This window comes from Epargyreus clarus, unplaced genomic scaffold (genome assembly GCF_041222505.1).
Source record: "Epargyreus clarus isolate Ecla_fem2 unplaced genomic scaffold, WU_Ecla_fem_2.2 ptg000035l, whole genome shotgun sequence".
In the NCBI taxonomy this organism is placed as follows: domain Eukaryota; kingdom Metazoa; phylum Arthropoda; class Insecta; order Lepidoptera; family Hesperiidae; genus Epargyreus; species Epargyreus clarus.
In genome coordinates, this window is record NW_027332240.1 from 5,105,456 (window position 1) to 5,127,458 (window position 22,003).

Sequence of the window (22,003 nt, forward strand, 5' to 3'; positions counted from 1 at the left end):
TTTAAACATTCTTTCATCATTCGAAAGCTACATTACCCTCGAGTAACATAGGCTATATTTTATATGAAATATATTTGATAAATAGATTTTGAGGCGGTACAAAGTCACCGGTTGACTTTGTACCGCCTCAGGTTGCCGGGTCAGCTAGTATAAAATAAAAGGTGTTACAAGCGGAACCATATTTGAAAACGGTTATGTTTCAAATTGAGTTATTTATGTAGGAACTGTATCCATAGAAACCAGATTTGTTATTTACCTTAACAACCAAATAGTCATCAATAAAAAATGGAATTTTATAAATACTCTTTTGTTTTGAAAATACATATTTCGAACTCGTTTTTCTTTTGATATCAAAGTGAGGTGTTATTCTTATTTTTAAGTGTTCATTCGATAAATTAAGACATGGTTAGACATAAGTAGTTCAAATTGGATCAAATTAAAATAACAATTTATCGAAAAGATTTTTGTGCTATAATATTATTATTGAATATGTGGTTTCAAAGTAAATAATGAACATATTAGTGCGATGGGCGCGGCGCTAATCAAGTTGTTTTCTGCGACAAGTGTTCAAGCCGCGGGTTCGGTGCTCGACCGAGTCATATCACAACCTAATACTGAGGACCATACCGTACTTTATAAACTAGCTGATTACAAGAAAGGTATTTTGTTTATTTATTTACTCTTTATTGACCATGTTAAAAACAGTGTGTTGCAAAAGGCGGACTTAATGCTAAATAGCATTTTCTCCTAGTCAACCTTAGGGATGTGCAGAAAAATTGAAGATATGGTATAGTATAGTTCATACCGCCTTGGTTGGTTTCAATTGGGTACGATTTACAAAGTTACGCATTGACAAGGAGCAATATTGCGTTGCAGTGCTTTGGTTTTAAGGTAGTCACTTATAAGAGGTTTTCTAACGTAGTCCTCAGGGATAGCAAAGTAATTATCACGGACATCAGGTGAGAATAATCAATCCTAATTGCGGTTGATTACAGATGTCTATGGGCAGGAGTAGCTTTATTTTTTTTTGTTTACGAGGGGGAAACCTTTAAAAGGTACCCGGTGCCGTGGGAGCGACGCAGGGTTATGTGGGATTCTTACCGCACTAAAACCCTCCCGGTGGCCGTCCTCGGCGCTGCGTAGAGGGCTCCGGGATCTCCAAAGGAACGCAACCGGATTCCTTAGTGCCCCATTGGGCTCCGTCCAGGTGAGCTTGACGCTCGCCCCACCGTCTGGTGCGTACGACGGTATGCGACCACACATACCGCCATCCTTCCCGGGGCCGCTTACCGGGCGGTTCGAGCTCCTACTCTTGCCGCCCGCAACCCCAGAAGCCCCCTTTTAGTTGCCTCTTACAACAGGCAGGGGATACCGTAGCCCTATTCTGGTCCCGAAACTACAGGGACAATGGGCAGGAGTAGCTAATTACTCTCGGAAGGACTGCTATAATTATTTGTTGTTCTTGTAAAAACCCAAAGTTTAATAATCTGAAAAATTCATACTTCGAATCATAAGACAAATCATACGTCAGATACAAATCCATACATTTGAATGAGATTTGTCGTTCTTGTTTTGTTTTCTTACATTAAATAAATACCTATTTCATGGGTATTTAAAAATTTTTTTGGCCTTGCTAAAGAGGGTCCGTACTCGGAAACCCCTAATATACGCCCATACTCTTTTCTTACAATTGATAACTGAAACAGGTGGTCTGCTTCTGGAGACGTACGCAAAAGGCGGCATGGTGGCTGCAGAGCGGCTGATCCGCGAGGAGTTCTCCGCGTACATGTACGCTGGGGGGAGAGGCAGGATCATCAACAGGGCTGAGTACCTGCGGTGGAAGTTCCGGGATCAAGAACAGGTATTTATTAAATAAGTACAAGTTGCATTCGCACACCATTCGCGTTCCGTACCGATTTTAATTTTCATTATGTAGATTTTGTTACAATGGTAGCTATAGAGGCACCTACATGCTATGTGAAATTTTAAAGTTAATTTAAACGAACCGCGTAAGCAATATTCTACTACGCGCCTGGGCTACCTGAGGTCGATGTCTGATGGCGTGTGCTCAGGTCCCTTTGGGTGGCATCCTTTCGCGTGTAGACCTGCGTAATTTAATTTTTACGTAAACTACATTTTTAAGGAAGAGTTTTCTACCATCGCGTAAATAATATATTAAATCATTTATAACATTTCTACGATTAGCCTTTTTAGATGCAAATAGCAAGCAATGATAGCTTAATGGTTAGAAACTCGGCCTTTCAAACGGGGGTCCGAGGGTCGAATCGCAACCTATGATATTCCAAAGTTATGTGTGTATTAAGAATTAATTTTCGCGAAGGAAAACCTCCTGAGGAAACCTGCACGCATGAGAGTTAAAAAAAAGTTTACAAAGATTTGTGAAATCTACCCATTCTATTTCAACGCACTTGGCCAGCGCGATGGACTATGGGCTGACCCCATTCACTCTGAGAGGAGACCTGAGCCCAGCCCAAGATAGGGTTAACGACAACTTAATAAAAACAGGTGCCATATATTGATAGGGTTACACTTAAGACTGTATCCTTCTTTTTTTTCTCAGGTGGTCCTCCCAATAGAAGCATCGCTGTCCCCTCATGATCCACTGGCGAAATGGGAAGATCACACAGCCTGTTGGCAAATGAGCTACCGAGGGGCGCTAGGAGAGTCTCTCTTACACGTCCTCATTATATGTGATACTAAGGTAGGCTGCAAACTTAGTTTGCTCGGAAGTTGTAACAAATGTGTCAAAAGTGAGAAAGCCTTTGTTTCTTAAATAATTATGGTTTAAAAACTAAAAACCACACTACAATCGCACAAGGAAAATCAATAATCATGATAAGAACAATAGGACACAAAAAATGAAATCGTGTAGGTATTGCCATCAATTCTTAATAAGTGTTCAAAATTTTGAATTAATCGGACCGTTCAAACTGGATAAAAATCGAGTTCAAAGATTCCGTTACATACATACATACAGATCAAGCTAATAGAAGCGGGGTAAAAAGAAAAAAATCTTTGAATAATATAGAAGTAAAAATCCACATTCAGTCCACGTGGATGGTAAGGGGCTACTGCCGTCCTTGGACATCTACAATCAACCTCAGGTGAGATTAGACTCCTACATAAGGTCGGCCACAGATGCGTTGCTACCCCTGGGGGTTACTATCATCTCTTAAAACAATATTATTTCAATCATTGAAATTTCGTACCACGACCTCGGTAAAGTAAGATTGATATAATATTACAAGCAGTTTTGTATTTGCAGTCGGTCAAAAAATATTTATTCTTTTTTTTCCAAGAAATTTAACTTTTTAAGCAAAATATGACAATTTCAGTACAATTTCAATACTTACATCACTCGGCAGAAAAAAACAAGTGTTTTAAGGAGGTTGTGATTCGAAACAAAATAATGTTGATGCAAAATTGAAATAAAACTTTCCTGAACTATGATGGTCTTTAAAAGGGGGCGTTAGGCCCCCTGAAGAGTTTTTTTAACGACTCCGATAAATGTATCTCCCTTACCACAAGAGTCTAATCAGCCACCGCAGACGGAGAAGATGTCTATGTTGTTGCAAAAATTACAATTAAATGGTAACAAGAATTATTCTTATGTATTTTATTTTTCAGATCCACACGAGATTGGCAAGAACACTTGTGAAATGCTTTCCAAAATTATCTTTGGACGTGGTTGAAGGAGAAGAATACTTAGGTAAAGGATTGAAAAATAGAAATTAATTATTGAATTTATTACAGCAACGATCGGCTAACCGTGACCAACTGTCGCATGTGGCGTGACCTTCTTGCGGTCCGTAGACAAATTAGGGCCTAGTACTGCGTTTCCCAACCTGTGGTCCGCGGACCCCTGGGGGTCCGCGAGTATATGTATGGGAGTCCGCGGTGTCATCTCTGGACCATACATAAATCGCTCATTAGATGCAAAAGGGCCGCTTTACTGCTTTTTCTCATCAAAAGGCATTCTCTACTCTTGTTTATACAAAAAACAAATACAGAAACAGATTACAAGTAGAATCTGATTTGAGATAACAGCTTAGTAGCAATATCAACCCGAATATCCCTGATTTTGTTGCAAAAAGCAATAACGACCTTCACATTATTTTTTTTTCATATTTTTCATAATAAACAGTTATTTTCCTTAAACGTTAACCTTCTGTGTTTTTTTTTGTATCTGTAATAACTAAAATAAATATCTGATCCGTTTTTTTTTGTTGTTTATTTTATTAAGGGGGTCCTGTGCTTGATTTCCTAAGGGTCCGTGGACTGAAAAAGGTTGGGATATTTTGGTCTAGTAGAACCTAGGGTCTAGTAGACCCTAATTTGTCATTACTTGAAATTGTAAAGACATATACGTATACATACATATTCTTGACGATATATTTTCGCCGAAAAATATCAGAAGAGACTATTTTTGCTTGCATGACTCATGTTGCCAAAAAGTCGATCGCCTTTTGGCAACATGGACTACATATTTGTATTAAAGCCTATTTAATATGGGTACTCCACTGATTTCTCTGAACAGTACCTACACAGTATAATACGGGATACTACGTTTCAATAAGTCACCTGACGTAGAGAGAGATACAGGAAAGACAATAAAATAAATAATTTTTCATTTTCCCCAGGAGCAAGTTCTTTACATTTGGCAATAGCGTATAGCAACAATGAGCTGGTACAAGATCTGGTGGAAGCTGGCGCTGATGTTAATCAAAGAGCCATAGGTAATTATGGGAAGAGTTCTTGAAAAACTAAATTCTAAATTAATGCCGTATTCACTTGCCACTTGGCACAAACTCCAAAACTCTATATATACTCACAAACGTGTGGACAGCTAATTTGGTTTGATTTGCTAAAAATCCCACGCTCTATTGGATTAGCTACAAGCGCCTTTAAAAATACAAACCAAGTCAAACGCTCTATCCACACGTTTGAGTTCGTAACGGTTTGTTGTAATTTGACGCGGCATAATCTCAATGTTGCTTTTTATTATATCTGTCGTGAGGAGCAATCTGAACCCAAAATTGCTTCCAGGCAGCTTCTTCCTCCCCCGAGATCAGCAGTGCGTCCCACCAGCCCGCCAGACCAACTACGAAGGTTTAGCATATTTGGGGGAGTATCCTCTAGCCTGGACAGCATGTTGCGCCAACGAGGCTGTCTACAACCTCCTCCTGGACTCCGGAGCCGATCCTGACGCCCAGGACTCTTTTGGAAATATGATTTTGCATATGGTTGTGGTCTGCGATAAATTGGTAACTGAATTTTATAGAACTTTGTTTAAAAGTACCTACCAACTTACTACTGGTACAATTCGGGTTATAATTATATTTGTACATAACAAATATAGGTACTTAATACGACTATTAAGATATTTTAGGGTGGTAGAAGCCTTTGTGGTTCGACTCTGGCAGCACCACCGTCACACCTAATTCTGTCTCATAACAGTAGTGTTAAGCACTGCTGTGTTCTGTTTTGAAGGGTAGACATACTTTCCGTTCCAGCTTAGTCCTCAAGGGTAGCGGCGCATCTGTTGTCGACCTCAGTTAGGAATATCTAATCCTGCCTGGGGTTGATTACATCAGCCACTTACCATCAGATGAACTGCATTTTCGTCTGCTACTCCGTTATTATATAAAAAAAATATATTTCTCACTTTCCTGACCGCATTTTCTCTATGATCTGCGAATGATTGTAATTTACTTAATATCCCACCCAGGATATGTTCGGCTACGCACTCCGTCATCCCAAAGTCCCAGCGAGCAATGGCAGGCTGAACCGGGCTGGCTTCACTCCGCTGACGCTGGCCTGCCAGCTGGGCCGAGCGTCAGTGTTCAGGGAGATGCTGGAGCTCTCCGCCAGGGAGTTCTGGCGGTACTCCAACATCACCTGCTCTGCGTATCCCCTCAACGCCCTTGATACGTTGCTGCCTGATGGTAGAACGAGTAAGTGTCTTTTGACTATACCTACTCGAAGCAAAATTTCTGTACATTTTTTTGTCAATGGTACAATATAGGTAACACGGTGACTATTCCACTCCTAGACTTTATTTCGATGTGGTCATTTTATAACCGTTTAGAAATTGCTTCAATTGCCACGTTATAATGCGCAGTCGCATATATTTGACTGAATGGTGTAACTCGTGATTGAATAATTAGCTTATCTACATAAGTAGTTTTAAATTGTTTTTCTTGTTAAATATATGTTTTTATTTGAAGATTGGAATTCAGCGCTATTTATCATCCTCAATGGTACAAAACAAGAGCATTTAAATATGTTGGACGGAGGCATTATCCAGCGACTGCTTGAAGAGAAATGGAAAACTTTTGCCAGGGTATGTATTTCTAAAAAAAGAGTCAAAATATATAAATAAGTGATACCATTTTTAAGACCTTCAAGAACAAAGCAAAATTTATGTTCAAGTTCCGTTTTATTTGAAGTTTCAATACTAGTTAGGAATAGAAATACATCTGTGATTACAAAACTTCTTCAATTGAAACTGGTTACGGTATATCACTATATAGCTGTAGTCACTATAAAGCTGTAGTGCTGTTTAACATTCTTCTTCCTTCTATTATTATAAAAAAATAGTCATTATATAAGTACATCACTGAATACCTATATGAGAAATTTCTATTGAATCCTCAAAAATGTCTGAGATTATTCTGTTACTCGTACCCGTATTTCTTATGAAATGTTTAGAAGAAAATCCTATTCCAGAAAAAGTTCCTCAAACGGCTGATGATACTGATGCTGCATCTCCTGTTGCTCTCCGTGTCAGTGTACCTCAGGCACAGCAGCGCGGAGGCTGACGCTCACCCCGACTGGGGGCTGGAGGTGTCTGATGCCAGGAGTGGGATCCGGTTGGCCTGTGAGCTGGGAACTATCGTGTCTACTCTCTGCTATATCATCCTACAGCAGGGTGACGAGATCAAGAATCAGGGTTTGGTCGCGTATTTCAAGCAGTTGGTAAGTTTATCAGCAAATAGAGTATAGGTATTTATTAGAAGAGGAAAAAGCGGTTTGCTGCATATTTTGAACAATTAGAAAATTACTCAAGTTAATAAATGTCAAGTTTATTTCCTTAGTTTCGAGGACAGCAAAATTTCACATAACTACTATCAGAAGCAGTTTTATATTTCGCTAGTATCGATCTGCAATAACGGTAAAATAAACTAGTATTAATGAAAAAATACATGCTAAGAAATTATCTGTAATGTGAGAAAATCATAAAGCGTACCAAGCTGCACTATACCATGTAGAGAACTAATGTCATAATCCTTCTGGACTGAAGAGAACCAATGCTGATAATCCTCTACTTCGGTTAGAAATCTATCACGACCCGCGTGGCGTGACGAAAGGGTTCCGGGTTCGATCCCCGGCCAGACAGATATCTGAATGATGAATTTAGTTATCTATTCCGGGTCTGGTTGTTTGTGTATGTGTGTGTCTATGGCACCCACGATGCAGGGAATCTTAGAGTGGGGCTTTGAGTGTAGAGAGCGTTTATTATTTATCTCATTCCTGACAACTATTTCAGATCCACGAGCCAGCAAAGTTCATATTCCTGGCGTCGAACATCCTCCTACTGGCGTGTATACCTCCGCGGTTGAGCAAACAGACCATGCTTGAGGAAGCTATCCTAATCTTTGTGCTGCCTGGCTCTTGGTTCCTGCTTATGTTCTTTGCTGGGTGAGATTTGATGAAAACTAGATTACGTTACTGTCAATTTACTTATGTAAAACGTTGCTGTGTTCCGTTTTGAAAGGGGTGGTAAGGGAGATATACTTATCCGAGGTGTTCCAACTTACACCTCAGGGATAGCCACAATTTATTTAAACAGTAATTCACAATAGAATCCGACCCGGTGGACCGATGACCTGAAGAAGACGGCGGGAAACCGCTTGATTCAAAGGGCACGGTACCGAGTGGAATGGCGTCAATTAGGAGAGGCCTATGTTCAGCACTGGACCTCAAAAGGCTGGTGGTTGAATGCATGGACAATCAGAATACAATCTGTTAATGACGTAATCTATCTTTCAGCGCAGTGAAGCTGACGGGTCCGTTCGTGACGATGATCTACAGCATGATAACAGGCGACATGTTCACATTCGGCATCATCTACTCCATCGTTCTTTTTGGCTTCTCGCAGTCTTTCTACTTTTTATACAAAGGTAACTTTATTTTTTCTTCCTATTTCTGGGAGTTTGTAATGTGTTGATCGGTAAGGTAAGAAGAATTTTTTTTTCAGGGTATCCAAATGTACAAGGTACGTTATACTCAAGTTATCCCAGTACGTGGATGGCACTTTTCCAGATAACATTAGGGGATTACAGTGTAAGTACCAACTATGTAGATTATAGGTAGTAGATTTTCATAGGCATATTAAATTCATTCAATTCATTTTTTTGCCTAAGATATTTCATTGGTCAAACTCTAAAATCACATTATGGAGGACATAAGGATAATGTTTTTTCGAGTCTTTCCATCACTTATGTGAAATCAGAAATTATTCGCCATGTACGAGTCGAACTCGCACATGGAGGCTTCCGTACCACCAAATGTTCATTATTTTTTACTTATTTTTATTCATTGTATTTTTTTCAACAACACTTAATTGTATGAAACAACTATAAATGGCGTTGGGGTGATGATGAATGATACATAAACAACGTATAATAAAATTAAAATAACTATATTAAAATATGTTTTATGGACCTTTGTATTTATTATAATACCAGTTATAGTAGTAAACGGATTGTAAAAATTTCAACCGTCTCCCTAGTACGGTTTAACAGTTAGACCGAAAAATGCCGATGCCGAAAAATGGTACCGTTTTTATCCTTTGGATACGAAACCCTAAAAAATAGAGATAATTATGCTTGAGAAGTGGCCATGTTTCGATCTTCTATTATGGACATCTTGTAGCACTTATTTTATTTATCTGATATTACTATTCTGTTCTGCAGTACTCAGATTTAGGTCTAACTACGTACCCGAACCTATCGAAGACGGTATTCGCACTGTTTATGGTATTTGTGCCAATCCTGCTCCTAAACATGCTAATCGCTATGATGGGGAACACATACGCACACGTCATTGAACAGTCGGAGAAGGAATGGGTTAAACAAGTAAGTAAACTGAACAGTTTCTTCCCCAGACCTGAAAAATCAATTTACATACTTTAGCTTAACTTTTAACAATATATTTTATTAGTATAATAGTACGATAGATACGAACAATTTATTTTATTAGTATAATAGTACTTAATAAAGTACATTTTTGTGTACTTCAAGGTACAATTTTAGGCCTGAATTACCTCACCTTAGCGTAAAAACAGAGTATCTATTATACTTTTATATACATTTATAGATTTCTATATTTATATACATATATAGGACTAGTTTTTAAAGTAATAAAACCTAAGAAACTATTTTTAGTGGGCAAAAATCGTAGTATCCCTAGAGAGATCAGTGGCCCAGGAGGACGCCCATAGGTACTTGCAAGAGTACTCCATCGGGCTGGGACCCTCCGACGATCCGAGATACGAGCAGCGCGCCGTCATGGTCATCAAGAGCAAGGCCAAGACTAGAGCTAAGCAGAGGAAGGGTGCTTTGACTAATTGGAAGGTGAGGTGGAGAGCAGTTGATGTTTTAAGAATAGGTTCAGCAGTTTGGTGTATTATTTTCATAGACAGTAAAATCTTCCTGTGAGCAAGACGGCTTTCAGAAACAGTAATTTGTTGTCAGCTACATTAAATTAGGATTCTAAAAATTAGAACTTATGTTATTTGTCAATAAAATTAATATTTTTTTACATTATTATTACAGATTATTTTATACCTACTTAATTAAGTACAAACAAAAATCATTTGCTAAGTTTTATCTACAAAAAATATTCCATGTATAATTTGAACTTTTAGGATTTTAAGCGTAAAACGGTCTCAATAAGGGTTCCAGCACTTCCATCCCGAATTATCGTGCTAGTTAAAACGCTAGAAGAAAAATACTCTTAACCATAATATTCCTTACAAATGTACCGATTATCATAAGGTACCTGTTATATTTTAGATTTGTAATTAATTAATACAATCTATATTGAGAAAAAACACGTTTTATATTTCAAACCATTTTATTATATTCAAATCATAACTGACGTCTGACACTTGCCAAAGAGTTGCTGCCAGTACCTCATATATACAACATTCTCCCTCGCTTAAAAAAAAATAAATTAACTGATTTTCTATCTTAACTAAAACATTTTCTATGCATATATCTAATAACATCTTATAATCATCTTATTCTTAACTTTAACTACATTTAAGAAGTTGGTTGACATGTCGCTTCCACTTGAATCCATCTACTTATCATATATCTTAACATTTACTGGATTCGGTCTTCTTAATGAAAAACGACATCTCAACTCCTTTCTTTACATTAATTTTGCTAGACTAAAGCCGGTAGTTTTATGCAGATGCAGTATATCTTTAAAATATCTTAATAAGTTACACAATATTTTTTTTTTTAGTTTCTTTTTGAACAATTTGCTAATCTTATGTTTTAAGTCTGATTTAAAGTTAATAGAATTACATTCAAAACCTTTATCAATGATTTCATGTTGTCCTTCTTTATTTTGACAATTAATTAATTAGTTGCTACATGTGATAAATAATCTGCTGGATTATTTTTTGACAAATTAACTAACTTAAATTAATTAAATTAGCCAATATTGTAGTCGCCTTGCTGCCATTTTTGGTATACCATGTTTTGGTCCTAAAATTTTTGTCAATACTTCATTATTAGTTTGTAAGATAAACTTATGCTCAAATAATAATTCATAAAATTTGCTTCCAAACAATAGCATAGGCCTATAAAATTGGATCATTTAATTTGGTATCATTCAATTTTTACTTGCAAACGCAACCAATCGTATAAAATTATTACTGTCTTTTATAGATAATACAGCAGCTACCCCACTGTCTGCTGAATCATAAGTTCAGATAATTATAGAATAGAAATAGTATTTTTTTAAAACAATCATAAAGTGGCTTTAAAATAATTGCCATATTTTGCAGAAATTTATTATAATAATTAATTCTTCCTATTTTTTTTTAATTTCCTTTCCTTAAATTTACTTTTAATAATTTTAATACCTACTTTATTTACTTCAAAACCAAAAATATCTAGCTTTTCTTCAAAAAATTTACATTTATTGACTTTTAACTTTAATCCTGAGTCACTGAGTCTTTGAAGTATCTCTTTCATTCTCTCATATGTAATTGTAAAAGTTTTTCCATATATGTATATATTATCTATGTAAACAATAACGTCTAATCCATTTAGTTTTCGTGTAATTAATTTTTCAAAAATACCTGGGTCAGTACTAACACCAAATGGTAAATATAAATATTTGTAGATAACTTCCTCAGTTACTATTGTTACTGGTTTCTGAGATTCTTTGTCTAATGAAGCGTTTAAATATGCATCCTGAAAGTCTACTTCAAAAAAATTATTATTTCCTTGCATTTTCGTCAATATGTTATTAATTGTAGGTAATGTATAGGAATCTTATTTTTCTTCGGCATTTCATTTATTAGCATAAAACACTCAAATTGTTGTTGATACGCCTTCCAGTTACAACCTTTAAATACATCTAGCCCGGTGACCGCACTCATCTTGCTGCTGGCACTAGGTACGTGTTTTTCCTCGTCGCCAATGTTATATTTTAGATTTGTAATTAATTAATACAATCTATATTGAGAAAAAACACGTTTTATATTTCAAACCATTTTATTATATTCAAATCATAACTGACGTCTGACACTTGCCAAAGAGTTGCTGCCAGTACCTCATATATACAACAGTACCGAAGTACAAAAGTACCAGAACCTTGATGTATAGGTATCTATAATATTCTCAAAAGTGTGAAACATTTTAGCGCGTTGGAAAAGTGACCATCGCAGAATTGAGGAGAAGGGGCATCAGCGGGGAAGAGTTAAGGCGGCTTATGTGGGGCCGAGTGTCCATATCTACTCCCACTAAAGCTCCTAAGAAGTGAGTAAACTGTGCCTCTATACTTACAAATAAATCTTTTTCAGTTTAAGTATCACTTGCTTTAATTTTATTTATATTGAAAACATCGCGAGATAACCTAAAGTACCTACGCCAAAGATATTTAAATCAAATTCTCAAAATTATTTGAAATTTACCAATCCAAACTTGGCGGCCTCTCTCTGATAAGCCTGATAAGGAGACACATGCCTGTGGGACTTTTTATATCATGCAACATCATATCACAAGGATTTTTGGTATCATGAGAAATATTATTTATTTATTACATTCCAGCTTACTCCTCAGGGGTAGCGGCACATCTATGGCCAACCTCGGGTAGAAATCTAACATTATTTGGGGTTGTTTACAGATGTCCATGGGCGGCAGTAGCCACTTGCTATCAGATGGACTGCATGTTCGTCTGGTACTCCTATGTTATAATGCTATTTTTATGTACCTAAATTGTTTTATAATAATAGTCGGCCACAGATGCGCTGCTACTCCTGAGGACTAAGCTGGAACGCCTCGGAGGAGTATGTCTCCCTTACCACACAGTTCGAACCAGAACACAGCAGCGTTTAACGCTGTTGTTATGAGGCAGAAATAGGTGTGGCGGTGATGCCGCCGGAGTCGTACCACAATTGGTTCTATCACCTTCTAATGTATAATGTTTTTTTTTTTAAAGAGTACCACCGCCAGACTGTGTTTTAGCAACTGAGGGAACACTCGCAAGTGAGGCTGGCGGCGGAGTGGGCACTGCACTCTCCAGCGCCCTCAATGTCATGGCATTCACACATGAACTCGATCTTGGCACCACTGGTGAGATTTGTTAATTTATTTTGTATTTATCAGAAAAGGGACACAAAATGTGGATTTAGTTAATGCTAAATACTAAGTAGCATATTGGACCAGCCACCTTTGTGATATTTTGGGTCTAACAATGTTTTTCTTCTCAACAAAATGATTTTATTTTTTTATTTTTATACCAGTACCTAATTCTTTGAACGTACATAAAACGTGTTATAAGAACTTTAATCAAGAACTAATAGAAAGTTTTTTACTTATACAACGGTTAAAGTAACGCAAAAATTAAATTATTTAGATATAGAAAAGTAATTAAGTGTTCAACCCAAAATGCTATATAAGAATCTTTATGCAAGATACTAATTAACAAAATATCCCCAAATATCCAAATCAGCAACAAACAATAGATTGAAAATGTTAATCGTGACTGGCTTAACCCTACAAATATGTTTATCTTAAGGTACCGAAGCACAGAAGCAGCCAACCCCAGATCTACTCGTAAACGACAAGACCCTGAGAGCTGGTCTTCCAACCACCACCCAGCTAACGTCACCAGTCCAAACACAGTTATTCACCACCACTAAGCCTGTGGAACCCAGGCCTCTGGTCACTGGGACAGTACCAAGTGTGCCACAGCTACCAGGGGAGCAGAAGTTGCTAATGCCACCGATGCCGATAGATATATTGAAACTACAAGCGGAATCGCTTGAGAAACCCGCTCGTAAGTACATTAAACAGAATGTTTACTTAAAAATGTAATTAATGTTGTAATGATTTCTTTTTACTCATATAATAATAGCAGATGAGCATGCCACCTCATGGTAAGTGGCTACTGCCGCCCATGGACACCTGTAAACAACCTCAGATTCCTGAGGTCTGCCATAGTTGTTCCGCTACCCCTGAGAAATAAGCTGGAACGTCTCGGAAAAGTATGCTTCCGTTACCACACCCTTCAAACCAGAACACAACAGCGCTTAACAATGCAATTATTAGGCAGAAATATATAGATGTGTCACCGGAGTTGAACAATGGAGGGTTCTACCACCTTGATCGATCGTTCTTATTTTTTTGCCATTTAGCCGTCGTCAAAGAAGAGATATACCCTGACTACCTGTTGGAGCTGATAACTCTATCGGAGACGGCTGCTCCAAACCACGCCAAGCTAAAGGAACTAGCTGATAAAGCCTCCGATCTCAGTGGAGTTCCCGAGATCGACATTAATGTATCTGTATGTATTTTTAATGATTTATTTCTGATCTAAAATAATTATGGATTTTACATAGGTACGTAAGACATAAAGAATACTTAAATTGTTTTCCTTGCATAGTATCAATTAATTATAATTATAATAATGGTACTTTACTAGACTAAGAAGTAAGTTATGTAGAAGTAAGCTGTGTCTTACCTAATTTATTTAAAAAAAAAAATAAACGTAACATGACGTAAACGGAAACGAAACGTAACGAGTTCGTATAGGTAAGGTTTTGAAGTGTTATAGTCCGCGCCAAAGTTCTAGTCCGCTCTGAACCTACCTGAAGCTACCGGGGGGGAGGGGTCCCGTGCTGTCTTCGTCCCGCTAATATCTACAATTTGCTATTGCGACGCGACTCGTTTCTATATTCGGAGCGGACCAGCAGTTTGTCGCGGACCTACGTCATCATACGTTATATTTTTATCGAAATCTCTAATCATTTATTTCGATTCCTGCACCGGACCAAACGTGTCCCCGAGAAAAATCTATCAACTTTATAATAAAGTGTGATGATAAATTGAATCGTGAATGTGTGCAGACGGCCGCGAAGTCCGCGCGCAAGATGGTGGCGGGCGCGGTGTCGGGGCTGTTCGGCGTCGCGGCCGACGCGCCGCCGCCCGACGCCACGTGGCGCCGCGAGCGACACGACCACAGCGACAGCGACCCCATCTCCGGTAACACCAAACGTTCAATAGCTCAATAGTTCAAACTTAAAGCAGTAACAATATATTCTTGAATTTTTTTAATCGCCAAAAAATTCTGTTCCTACTGAAGGGAGCTACTGGTGATCATAATGTGGCTAGGTTGTTAAATATTATACTAACATTCACAAAAATATTACGTAAATATTCGGCAATGCTGTTTAAAAGTACTTGAAATTAGCGATCTTTCACAAATTTACCACAAAATACGACGTCTTATAATATTATTATAACCTGAAACTCAAAATTATTTAAGTTTAGTGATGTTTCCTCTGATTTATTTATCTGATTATCATGAACTTTGCTATAAAAATTAAAATTTAAAGATAAGTCAGCACTACAAATCACAATAATATTTGAAATGTAACGGAAATGTTTTATGCCAATCGACAGAGTCAGTGTTGCTGGGGCGTGCTGCCCGCGCTCGCCGCGCGCGCTCAGCCTCGCGCCGCGCGCCGCCGCCGCCGCCACACCTCTATGTTCCCGCCCGGTGAGTCTATTATATTCGTCGTTCATAACTTGTTAAATTTTCAAATATAGAATTCATTAATCATTGAGGTCACTTCTCACGGTATTTTTCTGTTTAACCCGTATTTTTAGTTGATTTTTTTTTATTATAATTTAAATGAATTTGCTCCAGTCGCAAAAAAAAATGTTAAGCTCGCTTAATTAACAATATAGTCTACATCTATCGAGATGTCGATGGATACCTTCAAAAAGAGCTCTTGTAATAGCGAAGTATTATTAATCTGTGGCGAAGTGCGGTGACAGATTGGCGTACAGAGATTGACTTTTGGCGGAAAGAAATTATTTATTATTTATATAATATATTATCTTCCTATAAAAATTATTTTATTGTGATACACTCAAAAAATGTAGCTTAATAAGATAGGCAGTGTTTGATTGTAATACTGGCATTTATTTATCTACTAGTTCCTGGGCTACTTTTAAACTGTAGGCGCGACATTACTTTCCCGCCAATTGCCAAAATTGATATTCTGTCCGAGTAAGAGTAAGGATTTTATGATAATCGTTATACGCTCACCTACAATATCAGTTTTATTATTAGCGCAAATCTATATAGCATGTAACCGACTCGGTAATTCGTATGAAACTATTTAAAGTCAATTCTTTCAGATCTATGTATCTAGTGGCGTCTGAAAGCAGCGCGGTGGAAAGTGATGCACCTTGGGAAGATCAGCCTAGTTCAGGACACAGTTCGTAAGTTATCCAGCTAAGAGTTATACTATGGTAGAAACCTATCCAGATCTACGTTGTTACAGCAGTGAACACTACCCTATTTTAATTATGTTAAGGTAGCCATAAGCGCAAAGTTTTTTAAACAAAGCCTCAGAAGTAGTAAAGCAATATTTATAGCTATATCCAATCTTGCATAAAGTAGTTCTATTTAGGACTGATTATAGATCCATGAGCGGCAGTGACTACACAGTAGGTCAATCACAAACTATAACATAGTTTCATAAAAAGGAGTTTACAAGTGAGATAGGTGACACGGACATCGATATTGAATTTTCTATTTTCAGGGCGATAAGTGCTGGTAGAGAAGACAGAAAAAAGGCCGTACGCCCTCTCTGTATTCAATACGCCACTGGACAAGCTCAAGTAGAACATTCATTGTTCGTAGCAGGTAAACATTTTATTATATTTTGACTGTATGTCCACCAAGGGACAAGAAAAATTTGTATTTGGTGGCAACTTTGGTCTTTTTTTTTAAATAATAACGGCGGTTTTGTAATGTGTAGTTCAATAGTTTCATGTACCTACTCGTACATAATCTCAGGTCAGTTTTTATTAATAACAGCAGATTTCAGCCACGCCTCGCTGTGGTTCAATCTAATGTTCCTTATTTGTCCCGTGGAAATTTCATAGATGAGTACAAATCTATGGGAAACTTCGAAAAAAAGTAATAGGTAACATTGTATAAAAAAAAATCCATAGAGTGTTTTCCCGGTTTCGCTGATACTCGCATATTCCTATTGAATATGTAGGGAATCTACTATATAATTTATTGTTATTTAGGTCCTGGAAGTGGTGTTGATGTAGAAAGTGCAGCGCCACCCAGACCTAAACCGGAGACCAGAAAAGTTAGACCAAAAACTGCACGTCCAAGAAGAAACAGGTAGAAATCTTTATTATAGGTAAAATTTTCTCCTACATCTTTGGTTTCGAAAATAATGTGTCACTTTTGCAAGCGTGATAAAGCTGATGTCAAGTGGATTGTTCATCATCGGCATCTGTAAGCAACCACAAAATAGATGTCCTGCTAAAAACAATGTTTTACCAATTAATTTAAACCTTTCAATCTATAAGAGCAGCGGCTACTGCTCGTGATACCGCAACATCAACACATTTACCAAATTTTGTGAATGTGACAAAAAAAAATAAGTTAGAAATTAATTACTAAAACGGCGAAGGAAAACATCATGAGGAAACCTGCATGCCTGAGATTTATCAAAAAAAACTCTAAAAGGTATGTGAAGTCTACCAATACGCACTTGGCCAGCGCGGTGGACTATGGCCTAATCCTTCTCATTCTGAGAGGAGACCCGTGCCCAGCAGTGGGACAATGCGTTGTTGATGACGATGAGGATAACAAAAAAAATTAAGTATATCTCGGGCTATGCATAGCAACACAATTTTTCCCTCTTGCAGAATATCACCAATCCCAGACACAGGGAGTCCACTAGAACCTTGGGCCACAGCGCCCCTGTCGCGACTGTCACGACTCATACGATCCACGAGCGGCTCCTCCAGTTCGCTGGCCTCCGCCACCTCGCACGAAGACCCACCTCCAAGATATTAGTCATGCCACTCGGCATTATAATTTTAACCGACAATGTTCAAGTATAATGTGTATAGCTTTAATTTTCCCGTAAGAGAATCAAGTATTAGTATGTATTAGTAGCTAATAAAAATATTTATTATAGGTTAAGTACCTAATGTTGTCAACGTAATGGAGATTATATTGGAAGTGTTAAAAACAATTATATACAAATAAAACAACAAACTTACTTTAATGTTTTATTGTTTAACACCCCGTTAACCCCATTGTCGAACATAAATGCATAAAAAGTAGTATTTGGCATCAGAAATCAGAAGTACTTTTCCAAATAGATAAAAGGTTTCAAAGTATTCATGTGATTCAATATGAAAATAAAAATAAGCACGAATTATTTCAGAACCAACAGCATTGATATGTATCAGCAATTGATATGTATCATTTTCTACAAATAATTTTATTGAAGAGAAATAAAAATTGTAGGGCTTTGGACATAGCGAAAATAATCTCAATAACTGAAAACATACGAGAATATATAACAATACAAGTCCCAATATAAATATTGACTTGTATTTTTTTTTTCAAAATAAAAATAACAGACTACACATAGGGGCCTCGAAGCGTGAAGTAATAAAAATAAAGACAGATTTCCACTACATTAAGATATTCATAAAGAAAGGCTTTAAATTGGGAATCTATCAAGGAATACTATAAGTAAAACAGAAATTAACAAAAAAATAAATAAAAAGAAAATTCATGCCGTTCATTAACTATTTGCCGCATATTTTAAAAACAAATTATAAAATGGTATTGATCAGTTAAAAGTATATCATGTGTATATTTGTATAGATTTCTTGTTAAAATGTCTAGCATCATTTAAAAGAAACACTATTTCATTGCCTCTGTGATTTTTGACCCCCGGCTTAAAAATGGAACATTCTATTGCCTGAATATATAATTTAGGTTTAATTTCATAACCAAATTCACTAAGTTTATATTAGCAACGCAATTATTAGGATTTAAGAAATTTCAAATCGAGTTATTCCCGAAAAACTTAAGTAAAATTCATTTAATCTTATTTTGTTTAAAAAATATACTCTTATTTATGTTCTCTAAAATTCTTGTAATATATTTTTTTATACCTACGCCATTCTGAATCGAATGATCTACCTCTGATTTTTAGGAGCTTTATCTCTATATTTCACCATTAAAAAATGTTGACTATAGTCTGATTCATAATTAGGTGTCCAAAATGTAAACTAAGAAGCGTCACTGACAAAATTAGCAAGAAACAAAAACTTTAACAAATTCAACAAAAAACGAAAACATTAATAACTATACACAATTTAATAAACGCGCTATGAAAATGAGAAAACATTTGAGTTCGATCACAATCACGAAAATGAATAATATCAGCTACGAAACTTAAAAATGATGGCACAAGAAATGTTTTGGATTTCGATTGTGTTACCATTATCACACTTTAATTTTCTACTATAAACTTTGTTTTTTTTATTATTATTACTGTATGGAACGAAATTGAGGTGATATAAATATTAGAAAATGTGAATTAATCTTAATTTATTTAGATTATTATTTTATTATTGTTGTATAACTTTAATATCGACAAAAATAAGAAACTACCATTTGAAACGTATTTTCTTGATAGGTCAACACCTTTGTTTACATTTTGGACACCTAATTATGAATCAGACTATAGACTATATTAAGACATTCCTTTATTAATAAAAATATTATTGTACATAATGCTTAATTGCCGAGATGTCAAAGCTAATAATTCGAATGTTTCATTTTTTGGACCATCCCTTCATGTACCCCAGTCGGATGCTTAGGCAATGCTCAAATTATCATCAAGGTTTTCGAGTAAAATAATATTCTAACTCTTTCGATTAAATCAGTTTGTCTACGCATCATGTTACAAGTGCATTTAAATGGAAAATACAAAAAAAATATTAGTCAATTTAGCCAGAATTATTATTAACACATAATAAAATATTTAAGAGGGGAAATTCTAATGGAAAAAGCTTTGAATTCACAAAACTTTTTGAGATAAGCGTAGGATACCAATTTAAATGCACTTAGAAGTTGTTAGTTGCAACTGTGACAAATTTCATTGAACTTTTCCGAAAATATAATAGTCTTGGAACAATTATTTTACATATTGACAAAGTATAGAGGTACTAATATTTCGTTGTAGTCATCAGTACAAAATATAGTAATCAAAATTGTAATTTAACAGCCAAAATTCAGGCGAAAAATATAAAATTTCCCCCAGTTGCACACCATAGTCATAGGTTAATTCAGTTTGCCTTTATGTGTTGGTTAAATACCAATTCTATTTTCATTCAGCGCTACTTACCGTCTGGTCCGCATCGCCGTCCGCCATCGCGGCTCTCGTGTCGTTCCATTGGAACCAATTAGGACTTTTTATACTTTCGTAACGGTATATAGAAATGGTGAAGTGACGGTCCACCTTTAACAGATCGACAATAATGAAGACAGTGAAAAATCACAGCATGAAACGCGAAATATTTGCAATACAGTTCAAATATACAAGATAACACAATCACGTCATATCATATAGAGGAAGCAGGACATAAGCAGTATATCGATAGTACATTTAAATGTTATACAATTAGATTACCAGTAATATATTAAGAGTATCCTGTGTGCATATCTCATGCGGTGATAGTTTCTTCACTTTGCCAAATATGTGTTTTTGCTGTGAAAGCACATGGTCAAAACGCAAACCTCATAAAAAATATAAAACATATAAAGTCTAAGCTATATGGTAATATGAATAATATCTCAAATGGTGTAATGAAGTCCTTTGCTGTTGGATATAACATTACCATGACCATACCATGCATTCAATTCGACCTGTTCATAATTTTCTATAATATAATATGTTACACGTCATAAACCACTTAATGTGTTATATCATAAAATTAGAGTCATATTTGAAAATATATGCCTTTTACTACACTAGAAAAGAATAAAATTACGATATGAAAACCGTTATATGTATGTATATAAGTAATAACTTAATGTTTACCGAAATATTACTTAAGATTAGATTTTAACAGTACATACGCCTTGAAAATCTACATGTTTCAATTGACATTAATGTACGAATAAACGACTTTTAGGGATTAAAAGAATGACGTGGTAAAGATAATTAAAAATCATCATTTATTTATTTTATTAAAGATATTCAGCTCACTAATTAAATTAAATGCATGCGTTTCTATATATGGATAATGCAGCAAAAAATAATTAGATGACTTATATACGATTTTTTTTTGTCGTCATAACTTGTAATTTTAAAGCAAATAATATCCGAAGATTCGAACGCTTTTTGAAAATAATCCTAAGGAATTAGTTATCTTATAGCCTTCATACTAACCTATTTTAAGTATCAAAATCTAACGGTACACAACCCTAAAATAAATACCTATTGTAACATATGAAATGATAAAAATACACCTTTAAGATGAAACAAAAGACAGCACAGAGTGCCGAGGATGATACAAAATTGATAATAAATCACAAAAAAAAAAACAAGAAATACGTTTGGACATGATAATAAACGAAATAATGAAGATGGCCCATGATACAGGTGGGAAAATCAACCAATAGGATAGGAGCACAGACTAAAAAATTGCAAACGATGCATTCAACAGATAAAATAATAATTCATGATCAATATTCAGTATTATATCAAATATTTAGTGTATAGGGTAACTTACCTCCATGTCTGTGGATAGAATTCAATGATTATAAATAAAATGAACACAAGTCAATTAACATACACTTTATATCCTTAACATTAATACAATGACTCGGGGATCACCCGCGAAGCGACGCACGGTTACCGTGACGTAATCGTTAAGGGCACACAGCACACGTGCTACTTTTAGGATCGACGATTTAGTCGCATTTCAGACGCAACGATCAAACGCTACTCGCTTGGAAAGCCAGTCGCTACTTTTACATTCTACCCAAAAATACATTAATGTAGTCGAATAATCGCGCGATTTTTACACCGCGATCGTACGCTGCCAGCCGTCAAAACGTGACGCGGCGAAGCAATCGCAAATTTCGTATCACCGATGTTAAAAGTAGCACGTGTGCTGCAACCGTAACGCATATGTTAATATAATAGAATTGAACAATTTTCGAGGAATGTAGATCGTTTTACATTACCTTCGTGTTTTGTTACTCTTTCTTTTTTTCATATATATATACTCGATACACACCTAATTTCGTAATTACCAAATCCTAACATTTAATATTAAAAAATACATATTCTAATTTATGTAACTGCGATTCTGTACGGCGCTTG

At 36.1% G+C, this 22,003-nt stretch overlaps 1 protein-coding gene across 1 annotated transcript; it reads left to right on the plus strand.

Moving 5' to 3' along the window:
• The first annotated feature begins 218 nt into the window (after positions 1 to 218).
• On the plus strand, positions 219 to 17,869 carry iav (transient receptor potential cation channel subfamily V iav). Its single transcript, XM_073092274.1, has 24 exons — positions 219 to 659; positions 1,707 to 1,861; positions 2,582 to 2,722; positions 3,649 to 3,730; positions 4,662 to 4,757; positions 5,068 to 5,285; positions 5,750 to 5,975; positions 6,249 to 6,364; positions 6,751 to 6,999; positions 7,571 to 7,722; positions 8,074 to 8,204; positions 8,282 to 8,367; positions 9,000 to 9,161; positions 9,471 to 9,659; positions 11,968 to 12,083; positions 12,766 to 12,899; positions 13,345 to 13,605; positions 13,964 to 14,112; positions 14,675 to 14,810; positions 15,231 to 15,327; positions 15,975 to 16,058; positions 16,382 to 16,485; positions 16,878 to 16,977; positions 17,511 to 17,869. The coding sequence occupies exons 1-24, from the start codon at positions 527 to 529 to the stop codon at positions 17,659 to 17,661; spliced, it is 3,468 nt and encodes a 1,155-aa protein (XP_072948375.1). The 5' UTR covers positions 219 to 526; the 3' UTR covers positions 17,662 to 17,869.
• Positions 17,870 to 22,003: the final 4,134 nt, after the last annotated feature.

Coding starts and splice junctions, on each gene's coding strand:
- iav (XM_073092274.1), top strand. CDS start 527: ATGGGCGCGGCGCTAATCAAGTTGTTTTCTGCGACAAGTGTTCAAGCC. Junction 3,731..4,661: donor TGAAGGAGAAGAATACTTAG/GTAAAGGATTGA, acceptor CATTTTCCCCAG/GAGCAAGTTCTTTACATTTG. Junction 5,976..6,248: donor GCTGCCTGATGGTAGAACGA/GTAAGTGTCTTT, acceptor TTTTATTTGAAG/ATTGGAATTCAGCGCTATTT.